General features: G+C 46.3%; 1 protein-coding gene across 1 annotated transcript in view; it reads left to right on the top strand.

The window, feature by feature from the left end:
• Window positions 1-548: 548 nt before the first annotated feature.
• Window positions 549-18,332, top strand: part of ITGAV (integrin subunit alpha V) — a 64,409-nt gene continuing 46,625 nt past the window's right edge. The window contains exons 1-2 of the mRNA XM_053409243.1: window positions 549-1,013; window positions 11,082-11,212. Of these exons, the coding sequence (XP_053265218.1) occupies window positions 862-1,013; window positions 11,082-11,212 (283 nt within the window). The 5' untranslated portion in view covers window positions 549-861. The remainder of the gene's footprint in view (window positions 1,014-11,081; window positions 11,213-18,332) is intronic.

Below are 18,332 nucleotides of genomic sequence, written 5' to 3'. Positions count from 1 at the left end.
CAAACTAAGAACAAACCTTCATTACAGAGTGAGACAAACCAGAGCCTTGGTTCAGATACAATGCGAAGTGAAACCATGGTTTAGAGCAGCAATACAACCAGGGGATGAGCAAAACGGTGCCCGTTTTTACTGTGGGTACCCATTCACTCACCCATTCATGCTTAACTAAGGGACCCTCCGTCCACAGCCATGTTGCCCCCCGCCAAGATTTCCTGTTAACCGCACCTGACTGCTAGAACCCCCATTTTACAGGTGGGCATGCTGAGGCCCAGCTCGGTTCGCCTTGTAGTGTCGGCCCGTTTTCCAGGAAATGATTCGGCGCTCTCGGTGCCTATCCAGCCTGATCGTGCGCTCGCTCCGCGGTCAGCAGGAGCCGAGGCTCTCCCGCCTCCGGCCGGACCGAAGAGAGAGCAAGCCCTGCGAGAGACCAAGGCCGCCTTTTCCCTAGTGCTCGCACTCAAGCGCACGCCCGCTCCTCCTCCTCTCCAGACAGTCACATGATGGCGATGATCCGCCTTTCGCTCTCTCCTCGCCCGGCCCCCTTGGAGCGATGGGGGCGGTTCGACGGCTTAAGGCTGGCGGCGTTGGCGGCGGCTGCGCCTGTTTCCCCGCCCACGACCCAGTCTGTGCCCGTCCTGGAGAAACAGGGAACAAAACAAAAAAGGAAGTGGTCAGTCCCACCGGCTGGCTGTGGAGTAATTTTCGCAGCTCCTGCTTCGCCGTGTCGGAATCGGATCTCCCGCAACCCTTCCTTGGCTGGAGAGTTGGGGTGCCCGCAAAAAAATAAAATCATATCCCAAGGGGGGAGCTTGGAAGGACCCGTCTCTACAGGGCATCTGCTGGGCATCGCTTTTGCTGGCCATGGCTGGGTTCTGGTTGTTTTTGCTCGTGGGCCGCCTACTGGCGCCGGGCAGCGCCTTCAACCTGGACGTGGAGAGCCCAACTGTTTACTCCGGTTCCGAAGGGAGTTACTTCGGCTTCGCGGTGGATTTCTTCGCCCCGGATCTCTCCTCGTAAGTATAATCTGTCACTCGGGCGCATCCATCCCGAAGCGGGAAAAGGCGCCGCGCTCCTTCGCCAGGAGGACCCTGGGATCTTTGCAGTCTTTTTGTGTGTGTGTGTGTTAATTATTAGACGCCAGAAAATGCTGGACAAGCCCCAGGAAAGTCCTTGATGGAGCCCTGCAAGGGAAACTGAAACGCGCCTCTTCTGATCTCCATTCTGAGCACAGCTCCGCTTTGGAAGCGAGCTTCATTGGAATGAATGGAAGGGAACTTCCGAGCAAAAGTGTGTCTGGAATTGGGATAGAGTAGGCTTCACTCCGCGCCTCTACGCCCCGCTTACATACCCTCCTCCTCGCTCAGCTATACGTTCTCCCCATCTTCTGCCTCTCCCAAATCCCGCTGATTTCAGTGGACCGTAAGAAATGCACCACAGAGCGAACCTCCTCAAAAGTGCTTTGAGCTGGACTTAAGTAAGGGTGCGTAGGCTTTTGGGAGCCCGGATTTAGGAAGGAATCCCGTTGAAATCATTGGAAAGCTACGTGCATATAGGAAGATTTGGCTAAAACCCAAGTACTGAAACTCTTAGCTCACATTCCTTCCCCCTGATACAAGGCAAGATTGCCTCTTCTTATCCTGGCCATACAAATCCGTGAGGGACACTTTGTATCAGGAGATGATAGTGGTGCTATGCGATGTGAGCCATTTTGATGCTGTAATTGCAGAGGAAAGGGGCGGGGGAGGGGAGACATATATTTCCCCCCCTTATTCATAATTTGTTACCTGCTTGTCCCAAATTAATTAGAAGCGGCGGATAATGTCATGCTTATATCCTGACTTTTAGAGGACCCCTGCTGACATTTTTATTAATATTATTACTATTGTATAAATGGAGTAATTATGGACAGATGCTATGTTTCATAATTATATGTGGAAATGTATAAAACTGTGGAAGATGAATCAATAAGAAGTGAACCTCTCTTAAACCCACCCATCCACTGAATCCTAATCAATGCTGTCTTGAACTTCGGATCCGTTACCAGGAGTAACACAAACTCTGTGTCAGGACATTTGCAGCCAGTGAGCCAGTGTTGCTGTGTGATTTAGATATTGTCATCCATTTGAAAGCACTTTTGTCTAATAGGCTCTAATGTGGTCTGACAGCTTTTCATTTTGATTATGGGGATGAGAGAGGGCAGAACCGTCCAGGTTGCACAAACTTTGCTGTGTTAAGTCCCCCAAAATGAGAGGGTCAACTGGTCCTGGGTCTGTTTGTTTCTGTGATGGGATGGCTAAACTTAATGCTCTGAAGCCAGGGGTGCCAACTTGAAAAAAATCGGCAGGTAACCCTCGCCCCGCATAATTGATCACAAGACACGGCACACGCACACCGTTAGAAAGGCAATGCCCATCAACTTGGGGGGGGTAGCCTCATCAAATATTTTATTAGGGGAGGGCGAAGTCACCTAGGAGCTGGTTGCTATGCTCTGATGCGTATTCTCCCAGTCTCACTGTGACTTTCTTTACAGATAGGTGTTTGTGACAGAGGATATACATTTTGAATGTAACTAAGGTGCTCCAAGTTGGTGCAAAGGTTGGGATATGCTGCTAATGTCATATGTGTGTGTGTTTTTCCTAGAGGAGGTCCCAGGAATAAGTGGTAGCCTAGGCCTGCAATGATAAAACATCAAGCATTAAAAACTTCCCTACACAGTGCTGCCTTCAGATGTCTTCTAAAAGTTGTACTTATCTCCTTGACATCTGGTGGAAGGGGGTTCCACAGGGCAGGCACCACTACCGAGAATGCCCTCTGCCTGGTTCGCTGTAGCTCCACTTCTCACAGTGAGGGAACCGCCAGAAGGCCCTTACCAGTATGTAAGCCCCACAGAACCCATGGCATATACTTTTGGGTAAACATGAGTAGCATTGACTTATAAGACAGTTTCACATATGAACTGTCGTTATGGATCAAACCAAAGGTCTAACATGGAAAGGCCTCTGACCGGATATGGCCAAATAAGTTTGGGGCCTGAGGTAGGCTTGGGCAGGACCGTCCCCACCATTAGTCAGAGTGAGGTAGCCACCTCAGGCAGTGAATGCTGAGGGTGGGGCTGGCAGCAAGGTGCTAAAGGACAGAGCTTATCCTGTGCCCCCTAAGCTAGCCTTAAGCCCTCAGGTTTGGTGGGGAAAGCTGACACGTGGCTAGTGTTGAAGTAAAATTCAGCTGTCAATCCCCAGGCAGCTTCTGTATGTGCCACTGCGAGGAGAACCATCTTGTCTGCCTCAGGCAGCAAAATGTCTTGTCTGAGGAGGGGCTGCCTATGGGTAGATAGTCTTTAACCCTTTACTCCAATACGTAGCAGTATGTACTGATCAATCTAGCTCAGCATCACCTGCTCTTGGTGTGTAGGTTCCTCACTTCCATGATTTATTACTTCCATGATTGGGTTCAAAATTATGGTGGGCTTTGTTCTACAGACCTTCCCTGTGTCCCATGGGGGGGGGGGCAGAGCCAGCAGAGGAGAAGATGTGGGGCATGATCCTGGTGTCTGCATGAAGGATAATGCCCAAATAGGACTACAGTGGCAATGGGGAAGAAGTACCATATTTTTCCCTGTATAAGACTAGCTTTTTTTAAACCCAGAAATTAAGTTTAAAATTGGGGCTTGTCTTATACATGGGTAGTGCTGAGGGATGTTTTCTTAATTTGGAGTCCCCCAAAACAGGGGGCGTCTTATACACGGGGGGGGTGTCTTTAGACGGAAAAATACAGTAAGTGTGCTCACATTCTCACCATACATTTAAAGCAGTCTTATGCCTCATTAACAGCTGTGGTTTCCCCCAAGGAATCCAGGGAAGTGTAGTTTGCTAAGGGTGCTGGGAATTGTAGCTCTCTGACAAAGATACAACAGTTCCCAGGATTCTTTGGGAGACGCCGTGACTTTTAAATGTGGCATAAGAGTGGTTTAAAGGAATGGTGTGGATGTAACCCATGAGATGGGTGTGTATTTGGACGCCTATAAGCTGTGGGCATCTGCTGTCAGATGGGACCCAAAGAGGTACATGAGTAAGAGCCAAAAATAATACAATGGTACCTCGGGTTAAGTACTTAATTCGTTCCGGAGGTCCGTTCTTAACCTGAAACTGTTCTTAACTTGAAGCACCACTTTAGCTAATAGTGCCTTCCACTGCCACTGCGCCGCCAGAGCACGATTTCTGTTCTCATCCTGAAGCAAAGTTCTTAACCCAAGGTACTATTTCTGGGTTAGCGGAGTCTGGAATCTGAAGCGAATGTAACCTGAAGCGTATGTAACCCTAGACTTGCCGATCGCATGGTCGGCGGTTTGAATCCCCGCGGCGAGGTGCGCTCCCGTCGTTCGGTCCCAGCGCCTGCCAACCTAGCAGTTCGAAAGCACCCCCGGGTGCAAGTAGATAAATAGGGACCGCTTACTAGAGGGAAGGTAAACGGTGTTCCGTGTGCTGCGCTGGCTTGCCAGAGTAGCTTCGTCACACTGGCCACGTGACCCGGAAGTGTCTCCGGACAGCGCTGGCTCCCGGCCTCTTGAGTGAGATGAGCGCACAACCCTAGAGTCTGTCAAGATTGGCCCGTACGGGCAGGGGTACCTTTACCTTTACCTTTAAAAACAGCACAGTTTCAACCACATCCTGTAAAACCAGCAGATAATGCCTGCCATAGTTCTTAGATAGTGATGTGAGGCTGTCAGTGGAGGGAGCAGGAAAACTTGTCTGAAAAGGGGCTTTCCATAATATTGGCATCACCATGGAGAAAGCACAGCTCTCAGCACCTTTGCCTACAGTTGCCATTGTAGGTGTGCCTCTAATGGTGGCTTGCAGTGCAGACCTTAGAAGGTGACCCTAACATGGCTGTTTTGCTTGCACAAGCTTCAACTTGTACAGCAGAACTTCCCCCTCCTCTCTCTTCCTTTGCAGCCCCCCCACCTACCCTCAAAATCTGCTCCAGAGCCTTTGGGGGACCCTCTGGAGCAGATTTTGGATGAGGTGAAGGCACAGGGAGAGGAGAAGAAGTCCCAATGAGCGAGAAGAATGCCAGTCGCCTAGCACTGGAGGCAACCCAATATTTATGGCTGCCCTGTGAAAAGCTTCACCTGCTCATGCCAGCACATCAGGTTCTGGTTCAAGGCCTAAGGGCAGGAAAAGCCAATTCCCTGCTCCCAGTCATTCTTTGTCTAGCTGGCTCGTGGATATATGGGAACGAAGAGGCAACTTCCAGGTAGAGATGCATGTAGAAGAGTAGTCTGGGATGAAAGTGGGTGTTAAAAGTCAAGTAAATAAATATGCTACATTATAAATAGATTTCCATGTTCCTTATTGTATAGATATCTAAAACTGGTGGAGGGGTGTGTTAAAAGCTATATCATGGATTGAATTGCAGATCGTAGCATCAACGAATCATAGAATTGTAGAGTTTTAAGGGACCCTAAGGATCATCTAGTCCACCCCCACCCCCCGCAATGAAGGAATATACAGCTGTCCCATACAGGGATCAAACCTGCAACCTTGGCCTTATCAGCACATGCTCTAACCAGCTGAGCTATCCAGCTGATGCATTATACATTGGTACCTCGGGTTACATATGCTTCAGGTTACAGACTCCGCTAATCCAGAAATAGTGCTTCAGGATGGGAACAGAAATCGTGCTCCGGTGGCGCAGTGGCAGTGGGAGGCCCCATTAGCTAAAGTAGTGCTTCAGGTTAAGAGCAGTTTCAGGTTAAGAACGGACCTCCGGAACGAATTAAGTACTTAACCAGAGGTACCACTGTACACATAATGTAGGCAGGAGGAAAGCCATGCTTATAACCAAGTAGGATGAAGGAAAACAGGTCAGTAGCAGCTTATGCTTACAGTGGTTTGTTCTGCAGAAACTCAGGAGAGCAGTTTTGCATGATGAATTGCAGGAGGAACTCAGGAAATTCCCCGAAACCTGGAACTTGGTATGCCTGGGTAGTACAAAGAGCTTGCTGTCTATCATCTTGAGATGCCGCAGGACTGGAGATAGGCAAATGTTGCCCAAATAGTAAAAAAAAAAAAAAAAAAAAAACCAGGGCTGGGAAGTGGGAGAGTGGGGGAGGATCCAGGAAATAACAGACTTGTCATTCTGACATCAGTACCAGGGAAGATCCTAGGGCAGATGATGAAGCAGTCAATTTGCAAGCATCTTGATAACTATGCAGTGCTTAGTAGTGGCCCCTCAAGCTGAACCTAGTCCATCAATCATGTATGAGCGCACCACCAGTGGTGAGATAAATCACACCCTTGTGCTTCCTGCCTGCAAAACTGGGGGCCAGGATTGGGGAGGGGAAGTGCCTGCAGCCCACAACGTATGTCTGTTGGCCTGTCTTGTGCTTGGTGGATTATAGCTTGAATAGACCTGCTTTATCTTGACCGTAGTCTGATAACTTACAATATCTGATGGTTTAATAAGTGGCAGTTGTTTTGATTATGGGCAGATCCCCATCTAGCACAACTTGTATGAATCATTCAAAGAAGGAGCAGGGAGACCTCACAAGGATTAGATAAATTATTGGAAGATAGGGCTATCAGTTGGCTACTAGCCTTGATTGATATGCTTGACCTCCACTGTCGAAGGCAGGCAGCAATGCTTCTGATACCAGTTGCTGGAAACCACAGGAAGGGAGAGTGCTGTTGTGTTCAAGTCTATCTTGGCTGTGAGTCCTGGAAGACCTGCTCCCTGCCTTACAGGCTCTTTTCCACCTGGCATGGGAGGGTGTGGCCCGGACTGACTCCAACTACAAAAGCTGAGGCTGCTGAACAGACTCGTGGGCTGAGGTTGTGTGTTTTTTTTGGGGGGTGCTGTTGGTTTTTTGTAACTTTATTTTAGATTTTGTTGTGATTTATGTGGAAATTGTTCAGTTTTGTTTTGTAACTTTTAATGTTTAATTTATTGTTTATGAATGCTTTTGTTACGTTGTAGATAGGGCTGGGCGATATCTGGTTTTCAACATTGCGATATATCATCAGCTGAACACAGTGGTATATACCGATATATCACAATGTCTGAAATAAGGATGTAACTATGTAGAGGCAAACAGGATATGTCCTGGCAATTGCTACTACTTAGGGCAGAGCTTTCCAAACTGTGTGTTGCGACACATTAGTGTGTCGGCTGCAGTGTGTAGGTGTGTCATGTGAACACTCCTCCTGGGGCTGAGAGGGGGTTAGTTTAACCTCCGTTTTGCTAGTAAAACTGAATTACTGTGTCACGAAATGATGCGTGTCTGAAAAATGTGCCATCACCATGAAAAGTTTGAAAAACTCTGACATAGGGGTCTAAAACTGATACATTTTTACTTACCTTTAGCATACTGTTAAAACTGCTATTTTATAAGCAGCAGGGGCAGCAGAAATCATGAGAGAAGTTATGACCGGCTCCACGATTTTCCCCCATCACAGTTTTTTATATAGCACACAAACACACACACATCGTGATTTGTGATATATCACTATGTCAGATATTATGAAACCATTATCGTGATAGGGATAGGGAAAATCGATAGGGTTTTCCACAATAGGGAAAACCAATTTTGGGTGATGTATTGATACATCACCAAGCCCTAGTTGTAGTCATTTATGTTTTTTCATGTTGGAAGCCACCTTGAGCATGGTTTGAACTGTGGAAAGGTGGCATATGAATAAAATTATGTATGTATGCTTGTATGTCCTGCTTGCTGGTTTCCATGAGCATCGGGCTGGCCACTGAGAGAGCAGGATGCTCTAATCCAGGAGGAGTCTTCCTATGTTCCTGCTTTGCACAGGATTGATGACTGACCATTTTGTTTCACTGTTTCTCCTTGGTGGACATTGTTCCTCCTTTTGTTATTCTTTAGATGAATTGTGCCCCAGGCATTTAAATGAATGGTGGTATCCGATGCTATTTGTACTCAGAGTGAAGCCATAGAAATTAACAAACTTAACTAACTAAAGTCTATTGATTTCAATGGGTCTACTCTGAGTACAACTTAGTTGGCTACCATGCTCTTAGAATAGTTGACTTGCCTTGTTATATTTAGTACAGCATGACTCATTGTATATATAATTTCCCCCGACTCTGATGCCAAGGAACAAAGACTTGGAAAAAAGATCTATTCAAATAATTGGGATTCATCTGCATGGCTGGGGATCCAGTGAACCGCAGAACCATTTCTACATGTTTAACGATATAAACATGCCCAAGGTATAAACTTGACTAGCAATCCAAATAAGCAAGGTGTGTACATGGCACAAACTTAGCTGGATATTTGTCTACACACAGTTCCGATTGCTGAAGACATAAGCCATGGTTTCAGTTTTGCAAATTCAGCAGTTGTTAAGAAAGAAATAGAGGAGAAATCTTATGTTCTGAAAGCATGCAAATACTAATTATGGGATAAAAGTGAAACAAATTGAAATTTGGTAGGAACAGAGGGGGTGGACACTATTTTCCAGGTGCCCTTTCTCTTATCTCTGTTCACATGGTGGTAAGCAAACTGTACCTGTGGAACTTCCGACTTCCTCTGAAAGAGAGAGGAGCCATAATCCTTGTGGAATGTGGCAATCTTGTGTTGGCACACAGCACACTCTGTGGCTCACCACTGCATCTGCTGATATCTGTAGGATCAACATGCAACACTCCAATCCTAAACATTTGTGTTGGACAGCATTGATGTCCCTGGCAAAATGTTGCGCTGTAAGTCGCTGCAGTGGGTAGAGCAGTTTATTTGCCATATGTTTTGCATTTATTTCCTGGCATAGTCAGCATCAAAATTGGGATATTATGGTGTGTGTTTTTTGTTTGACTGCTTCTTTTCTATTTTAAGCTGTCATTTCAATACTGTCACGGCCAAGATTTGCCAAATCAAAACATCAGAAGTAAGTGAGACTGAATAGCTGAGGGTATTTGTTCTGGAGAGTAGATTTGAGCAGAGATGTTGTGAATTAAGGGGAATATGCCTGATGATTTATAGAGGCATGTTGCTTGAAGCGGAAGGAGAGCGGGAGAGACTTTTGTTGAGTACAAGGAACATGATATATTCTAATGACTGCAGGAGGCTGTTTGTTTTATTTTTGGAGTAGATTTGTTTGCGCTTAAAGTGTGTTTGCTGGGGGAGGAGTTGAAGGCCAGAATAGCTTTGGAATATGTTGAATGCCATGGAATTTAAAGACTCATTCCCTTCAACTTAGAAGATCACTAAGCCTCATATGCTGCTGGTTACTCAAACACAGCACATGGAAACATCTGTTGTGTGGAAACATCATGCAAGGCTCATCTGCCATGTAGACTTCTTCTTTGTGGTCTGTCTATCTGCACTGTCAGAGGCATTATGCCTCTGAATACCAGGTGCTGGAAAATGCAGACAGGCAGAGTGCTCCTGTGTAGCTTGCAGACTTCCACAAGCATCTTGGTGGCCATTGTGAAACAGGATGCTGGACTAGATGGGCCATTGATCTGATCCAACAGACTTTTCTTATGTTCTTATGTCTTACAGCCCAGCCCTGTACAGTCGTACCTCAGAAGTCGAACAGAATCAGTTCCGGAAGTCCGTTTGACTTCCAAAACATTGGAAAACCAAAGCATGACTTCTGATTGACTGCAGGAAGCTCCTGCAGCCAATCAGAATCCACAGAAGCCCTGTCAGATGTTCGGCTTCCAAAAGAACGTTTGAAAACCATAACACTTACTTCCGGTTTTCGGTTGTTTGGAAGTTGGAACATTCGACTCCCAAGGCATTCAGGAGCCAAGGAATTACTGTATATCATTTTGGTTGAGGTGGGTTAAGCAAGTTGCAGCTTTTGCCATTCCAGCACATTTTGAGCCTAGGTCAGAGAGAAAGAGAACCTCAGGCCTGGTGGCCTTCATGCAGTCCTATAGGCCTTTTAATCTGGTCTTTGGGCTTCAAAGGCCACATGGCTTACCGACTGGAACGTGTCCTTGAAGTGTGATAATGCCTCTTGCTTGCCTGGATAAGGGATGGAGATGTGTGTGTGAGCAGAAACCTCTGAGCTTTGTTTTGCTATAACAACAGCAAAAGCAACATGTATATTTATACGGGTACCTGCTGAGAAGATCCATTTAAAAAGCAACTGTACCAAAAAGACTTATTGTGAAAATAAGAAATATGGGGGGGGCGCCAAAGTTTATCCTCACTCAGGTTCCATATTACCTGTCCCTGATACTGCATGGTAAGATTCACATTCATTGCTCCCACTTTTTGCCTCTAGGCCTGCCCACCACTGACATGTAGCCCCTGAGAAGTTCCCTTAAGGGGATGTCGCCCTCATGCTGAAATCTTAGGTCTCACTGGTATGCCTGTAAACAGGGGGGCCAACTTGAATAAAATATTGTGGGGACCCAGGAAAGCCCCATCCTGCATAATCAATCACATGATGCAGTGCACACACACCTTTTGAATGGGAAGGCCCATCAACTTTGCGGGGGCCCAGCCCCCTCAAATATTTTGTTGTGGAGGCTGAAGCCCCCTTGGCCCCTAGGAGTTGGTTCGCATGCCTGTAAATATTAGTTGCTGTGATTCGCAAGTTGGAAGAGTGCTGCTGTTCTCAAGTCCTGCTTCTGGGCTTTCCATAGGAATCTGAGGGAGAGTCACACTGGCTCTGAAATTTTTTGTGCTAATAGAAAATCTCATGGGACAAGACCTCCCTAATGGTAACCCACCAAGATGACTACAGCCCATGAGCCATGTGCTCTGCCAGGTGATTGACCCCTCACTCTAGCCACCATTTTTCTAGTCTCAGCTGGGCAGCAAAACCACAATGTTTAAATGGGCTAGACTCTCACATATGGCTGGTGGGGTAGCATTTGGCTTGGTGGACCACAAGTTGTTCTATGCAGCAAATCTGACTATAAAAGGAAGAACAAATGGCCTCCAGCAATCCCACCTCAATCTTTTGGCTTCTACATGGTCCTAGCTACGGTTCTAGCCCTACCTAACATTGCAGTAGCTGCCATACTACACTCGAATCCATTTCCTTCAGTGGCATAATGAGGATTCCTAAACTGTTTGCTTCTTCATTTGTTTCCTGCAGGATGTTTCTCCTTGTGGGTGCTCCAAAGGCAAACACAACTCAACCTGGGATTGTGCAAGGAGGCCAGGTGCTCAAGTGTAACTGGAACCCCAACAGAAGAAACTGCCAGCCGATTGTATTCGATGCCACAGGTAATAATATAGCAATATGGGCTTTTGCCAACCCATGGGATTTGGATGAAATGCAAAGAGGAAAGCAAATCAGCAACCTGTTGGAAAAGATTTGGAGCAATAAGGGTCATTGTACACAAGGCTCACTTTGTTGGCCTGTCTTCATGCCATAGTCATTCAAAATGGTGGAGGTTCTCTTAGCTCAGTGTTGTGAACCATCTTGAGGGCTCAGGTAGTGATGCCTGTTGTGGTAGGCCTGCCGACATGCATAGTATGCCATTGATTTGGAATGGTTGTGACAAGACAGCCAACACATTCATTGTTGGTGAACAGTTTGGATCCTGGGGACAGAACCAGCAGGATGGAAGGATGTAGCTTTCCCACATGATCTTGGGAATCTGTACTGCTTGGAAACCAGCCCCCATCTCACAGCCATCTTTTGCTTGTTTCTGGCAGCCCCTCAAGGAACTGCAAATCCTAGCAGATAAAGTTTCTCTTGGCGGAAGTGCACCGGATTTGCAAATGTAAGGGAGGGAATGACGGCCTGTGATGAGAGGTAGGGTATAAGCCAATTCGAAGACATCCCTAAGCCATCACTGTTCGTTCGTGGCAGTTTCAGTGTGTTAAAATAGGCTGGCTTTCTGGTGAGCTGGAATCTTTGTCGCCGGAATTAAAGAACTCTCTGCTTTATAGTGGCAAAAACCATTTGAAAGTGCTTTTTAAATGCTGGCTATTCCAGCAAAGGGTACATTGATTCCTTGTCCAGGGCTTAGAACAATGTAGGCATAACATAGAGGACTGGATTCTGGAATTTCACGGAGGGAGGGAGAGGTTTCCTGTCCCTTCCTCTCCATTGCAGTGATTTGCACCCCCAATAAAAGTCTCTTTGGAGGGTCGAGGACCCCTCCTGAAAAAGATGGGATGTGGTGTGGTAGGCTGCTATGAGAGGGGAGAATTGCCCCAAATCAGATTTGAACCACAGGCGAAATTCTAGTTCCTGTTCCTAGCAGCAATCTCATGCCCTGCCCCACATTGTTTAGGAGCCCCCTCCCCAACCCTCCAGGGAACAATACTAGGGGGGCCTCAGGTGGCGGCAGCAGGTAAGAGGGGATGGGAAACTTTCCATTCAGAAAGTTTCTTAAGTTCACTTAGCCTGAGGCTCCAAGTCAAGAGGTCCTGAAGTGGGAGACATGCTCATAAAGGCAAGCTTGAATTCCTGTGCTTATGAGTTGCAGATTACTCAGCCCCTCAGTCACTCCCACTAAAGCTAGATTTATTTATTTATTTTTAAAAAGGGAAGCCATGTACACAGCATGACTTTGCACATGCAGCCCCACAGCCACTTGTGGACATGTGGTGGAATCCTGGTAAGTGTTCTATAGGGGCAGGCAGTCATTTAAGGCATTTCTGGAGCTTTGCTGGGCTTGCGGGTATACTAGTTGCAGGTTAAGTACTTAATTCGTTCCGGAGGTCCGTACTTAACCTGAAACTGTTCTTAATCTGAAGCACCACTTTAGCTAATGGGGCCTCCTCTGCTGCCACGCCGCCGGAGCACGATTTCTGTTCTCATCCTGAAGCAAAGTTCTTAACCTGAAGCACTATTTCTGGGTTAGCGGAGTCTGTAACCTGAAGCGTATGTAACCTGAAGCATATGTAACCTGAGGTACCAATGTACTGTGTTTTCCCCCAAATCAACTTCGATCTAAATTGAGAAAAAGAACAACCTAGCTGTGTTTTAAGCTGGCAATGTGTCCATGGCCAAAGTCTGGATCCATCTCAAAGATTCTCCCTCTAGCCTGCACACAAACACCTTATGGAAACATGTCATCTGGTTCCAGCTGTAGCCTGACAGTTCCAAAAAACCAGCCCATGAGCTGAGACTGGTCAGCTGTAGTGTGATGCAAGCCCAGTGAATTCCGCTCCCCTTCATTTGACTGTTGAAATGTTCCCCAGGAGAAACTCTGCAGCTCTGGTTTCATTTCTGATGTGCGCGGAAGGGGAAGCATGGCTTTAAAAAGAGTGTAGAATTCCTTTTTCAGGGCAACAGAGCCACGTTCCCTTCTGGTTATTGTGTGTGGGTGATCCCTTCGCCAACAATAGAAAGCCTTGTTTGAGAGCCAAACGACGCTATCGGTCAGGCATGGCCATTGCTCTGACCCATTTAGCATCTGGCATATTTAAAAGGGCCTTGCGTAGCGCCGTCCTCTCAGCCTTCTCCAGCTCAGGAGCTGCTGCCGGTGCCGAGAACTCATGCGGAAAATGTGTGCCAGGGGTCTGGGAAGGGGGGGAATTGGTGGGGAGCTGCGTGCCGACTTCTCTCGGCACACGGCAGAGGAAGCTGGCAGAGACGAAGCTGAACTCATCCAGCGTGTCATTGTTCAAAGGCTGCGTTTGGGGGCGGTGGGTCACGGGAAGGTGCTTTTCCTATTTATAGCTTTAGTCTAAAAACAACATCTTGCCAACAAGCCCACAAAAGGCTCCTGTGGCAGCAAAAGAGCAGATCAAAATATAAAACCCCAACGAAAACGTTTAGAACACCGAGTTCACTACAAAACGGGAGGGAAAGAGGAAGCCAATCAAGCTGATTTTGATAAAATAATATTAGGAACAGCTGATTTGACTGAAACCCTTATGGGAACAAGAAAGTATTTATCACCTTCCTGTGATATGAGCTAGTTAGAGGAGCCTCCCCAGGTAAGTGTTTTTCATCCTTAGGTCCCCAGGTGTTATTGGACTACAATTCCCATTGTCCCCTGCTGGTTCAAGAAGAAGAAGAAGAGTTTGGATTTGATATCCCGCCTTTCACTCCCTTTAAGGAGTCTCAAAGCGGCTAACATTCTCCTTTCCCTTCCTCCCCCACAACAAACACTCTGTGAGGTGAGTGGGGCTGAGAGACTTCAAAGAAGTGTGACTGGCCCAAGGTCACCCAGCAGCTGCATGTGGAGGAGCGGAGACGCGAACCCGGTTCCCCAGATTACGAGACTACCGCTCTTAACCACTACACCACACTGGCTCTCAGTCAGGGATTATGGAAGTTGTAGTCCAACAGCATCTGGGGACTGAAGGTTGAAAAGTGCTGCCAGCAAGGGAAAGAGCTCAAATCAAGGAGACTCATCTTCACTGCCACCCAGCTTAGACAGTGGCAGCAACAAGAGAAGTTCCTTTAGAGGTTTGACATGGGATCAGGCATCCTGGACCCAAACAGCACAATCCTGCACATCTGGATTGGATGGTGGGAAAGGATTATCTTTCATAATACTAAGAACTTGTTAAATGAAGCTAGAGTTGGAAGATTCAGGGCAGTCAAAAAGAAATTATATCGAACTATGGAATTTGCTTTCACAAGATGTTGTGATGGCCGCTAACCTGGATGGCTTTAAAAGAGGTTCCAGGTTTGTTTGTTTTTCAAACTTGGCCCTCCAGCTGTTTTTGGACTACAGTTCCCATCATCCCTGACCACTGGTCTTGCTAGCTAGGGATGATGGGAGTTGTAGTCCCAAAACAGCTGGAAACCCAAGTTTGAGAAGCCTTGACCAGTGATGGCCAAACTTGGCCCTCTAGCTGTTTTGGGACTACAGCTCCCATCATCCCTAGCTAACAGGACCAGTGGTCAGGGATGATGGGAATTGTAGTCCCAAAACAGCTGGTTTAGACCAGTTCATGGAGGATAAAGCTATCAGTGGCTACTGGCCGCATTGGCTATGTTCTGCCTCCATTTTGGGAGGCCGCACGCCCCTGAATACCAGTTGCTGAGCACTACAAGTGAGGAGAGTGCTGTTGTAGTCAAATCCTGCTTGCAGACTTCATGTGGGTAGCTGGTTGGCCTCTGTGAGAGCAGAATGCTAGACGAGATGACCCCTCTTTTGCTCGTATCTTTACTCAAAAGTAAGTCCTGCTGTGTTTAAAAGGTCTTGTGGATGTGTTTCAGGATTTGGGCCCTTGTGTGACTCAGTTTGCTATCCTTTACTAAGGTTCTGCAGAAGGAAGCAAAGGATGGACAGGGGCCCCTTTAGCAAGAAGAAACATTGCAGTTTCTCATTTCTTGGAGGGTCCTGCCAGACCTCTCCTCTGGTTTAATTTTACAGTTCAGATCAAAGCTTTTCAACACATGGTGAAACAGGATATGACATTTGTGCAAGCAGCGTGCTTCTTGCAAAACTCCCAGCCTATTTTGAAAGTGTTGCAACTGATACATGGTTTAATATATGTTGATTTTTAGTGTGTATATACAAAACCTTTCACTGAAGCTGTTTAAAAAGCTGTTTTTGAAGCTATTATGAAACTACAGGCAATACACACAAGGAAAAAATATAGAGGGAGCAAGCCAAAGATCCTGTATTTATTACTATTATATTTATATTCCAACTTTCCTCCAAGGAGCTCAAAGTGGCATATATGGGTTCTAACCCACTCCATTTTATCTTAACAACAACCCTGGGATGTAGGTTAGCCTGAGAGACTGTGGCTGGCTGAAAGTCGTCCAGCAGGCTTCATGGCTGAGTAGGGATTTGAACCCAGGTGAAAGAGACAGAGCACCTTGTGGAAGAATTAACAAAAGATCCAAGGGTGCTTGCTCCTGGCAGCTGATGCACTGTGGGAACTCCTCCAATTTTTTTAAAATAATAAAATTTGAGGAGGCTGGGACTCCTCAGTGTTCAGAGGGACCTGTGTGCAGTCAGGAAGTCATGTTGGGCCCCCTCAATCCTCTGGAGAAGGTGGCACCTCTGAAAGGATCTAATATAGCTAGGACAACTGAGACACAAAATGATAGATGGATTTAATTGTGGGTATGCAAAGTGGCGCACCCATGAGAAATATCTTGGGCAAACCGATCCCAACCTCTGATCATGTGCTTTGGGTGTGCGGGTGGGTGTTAAGATAAAGAGGAAATTTCATGAAGATAGCCTTCTTCTTTATTCTTTGGTGATCACTCATAGCTGAGTAAGATTGTCTTCTATGAACACAGTCTTAACAGTGAGTCCGTAAGTGACTGTCTGTAAGTGAGTCCGTAAGTGATTCTGGATCCACACATCCTTCCACAGTGGAGACATAGGTTTCTGGGCAGGATTTTATTATGATGAGGATTTGCCAAATGTGCCTTCCTCTTAGCTTGTTTCTCCCTTTCGTCCTGAGTTTGTGCTTCTTCAAAGCCCATGACACCTTTGGTACAGGCTGTTCTTCAGTTGGAGCCCTCGCAGGCCAATGTTTCCCAATTATCTGTGCTTATACTGCATTTTTAAAACTAGATCTGCCTTGAGAGCATCTTTAAACCTCCTTTGCTGTCCACAAGTATTTTGCTTTCCATTCTTAAGTTGGGAATAGAGTAGTTGCTTTGGAAGATGATAATCAGGCATCCGAACCACATGACCAGTCCAACGAAGTTGATGTAACAAAACCAGTACAATGCAAATGACTACAGATGGCCTTCTGAATTTTCTGTTTGTTTGTTTGTTTTTAGAAAACATTTTTAAGTTGCGGGAATTTGAGAAACAAAAACTTTATGGTATGTCTACTGGATGTCACAATTATGTTGCCAAGTAAGCACTTTTGTGCTTTCTTTCCTAACACCCTTCAGAAGTGTCTGGAACAGATCACTGTCAGAAGTAGGATGCGGGGCTGAGGCAGGTGATTGACCTGACCCAGTCAAGATGCCCTTTTTTGCTTCAACTTCCTTATTTCCTCGTCTTCCTCATTCACATTGGAGCCCCAAAGTGTAATCTCACAAACTGATAGTGGTGCAAGTAAAAAGAAAACACTGTTGGGCATGGGAAGGGCTGTGGCTCAGTGGTAGGCCATCTGCTTCGTATACAGAAGGCCCCACGTTCGATCACTGAAACCCCCAGCCTGAAACCTTGGAGATCTGCTGCCAGCCAGTGTAGATCAATACTGAGCTAGATGAATCAATTGTCTGACTTGAGATAAGAGAGTTTTGATGCCTTGCGCCATGGCGCAGGTTGAACATTTGGTTGAAAAACACCTGGGCTTCATTTTGGTTCAAGCAAGTTGCAATGTATACCTATGCGCTTAATTTATTATGGGGCCCTTGTTAAATCCAGTATACCTCATGCAAAGCTGCAAGGAAATAAGCTCTGCCTCTTTTCCACCACAGCGTGCAATTCCCGGCATGAGTCATTGTGCGCACGGTTAAGGAGATTCCTGCTCGGATAGTTTTAAACTGTGTTTACTCAAGTCATAACTAGATGGGAGGATAAAATGCCTTGCTCGTACTAGCCAAGATAGAATGATTTATTTGTGTTTTAAAAGATTTCTGGAGGAAGAAGCAGTTCTTTCCTGCCCAAAGCAGGAGCTGTGCATTTCCAGCGAGGGCCAATTGAAATGTGGTTGGTGCTACAGCTGTGGCAAAGCCTGGGGCGGCCTTGACTGCATGGCCGGTGTTATTGTGAACATTCCTACACAGCAAACCAATGCTTGTGAATGTCTTGTCGGTTCTCGGACATGTTCCGTGCAGCCCAGCGGGAAATCCTGAAGGCCGAGTTCATATATTTATCCTGGTGCAACAATATATCCTCACAGATTGAGTAGCAAGCATGCTCTCTCCCCTCCACAATGCATGTCATGTTGCATATTCTGCAGGTATCCTTCTCCTTGGATGAGCACCATATTCCCTTTCCTCCATCCTGCACAAATGGGCAGAAACCTGATGTGATAAGCATGGCAAAGGGGAGGAGGGCCTGTCTGCTCTTTCAGCACACACACCCTCCAATATTTATCTGATGAAAATAGGGATGTTAATAATAATAATAATAATAATAATAATAATAATAATAATAATACCCCGCCCATCTGACTGTGTTGCCCCAGCCACTCTAGGTTGCTTCCAACATATATAAACACATAATCAAACATAAAGCATTAAAAAAAAAAAGCTATACAGGGCTGCCTTCAGGTGTCTTCTAAAGGTCGTATAGTTACCTATCTCCTTGGCTCAGTTGTTGCATAACTTCATACCCTCCAACGTTTCTTTGATGGAAAATAGGAACGTCCTAAGGAAAAGTGAGACATTCCGGGATCAAATCATAAACCAGGACTGTAAATCTGGGACTGTCCCTGGAAAATACAGATACTTGGAGGGTGCGCCAGCATGTAAGGGCTTTTCCCATCTGAATGCACATTTAAATGA

The sequence above is a fragment of the Podarcis raffonei genome, chromosome 1, assembly GCF_027172205.1.
Source record: "Podarcis raffonei isolate rPodRaf1 chromosome 1, rPodRaf1.pri, whole genome shotgun sequence".
In the NCBI taxonomy this organism is placed as follows: Eukaryota; Metazoa; Chordata; class Lepidosauria; order Squamata; family Lacertidae; genus Podarcis; species Podarcis raffonei.
This window is presented reverse-complemented; position numbering and strand designations above follow the sequence as displayed.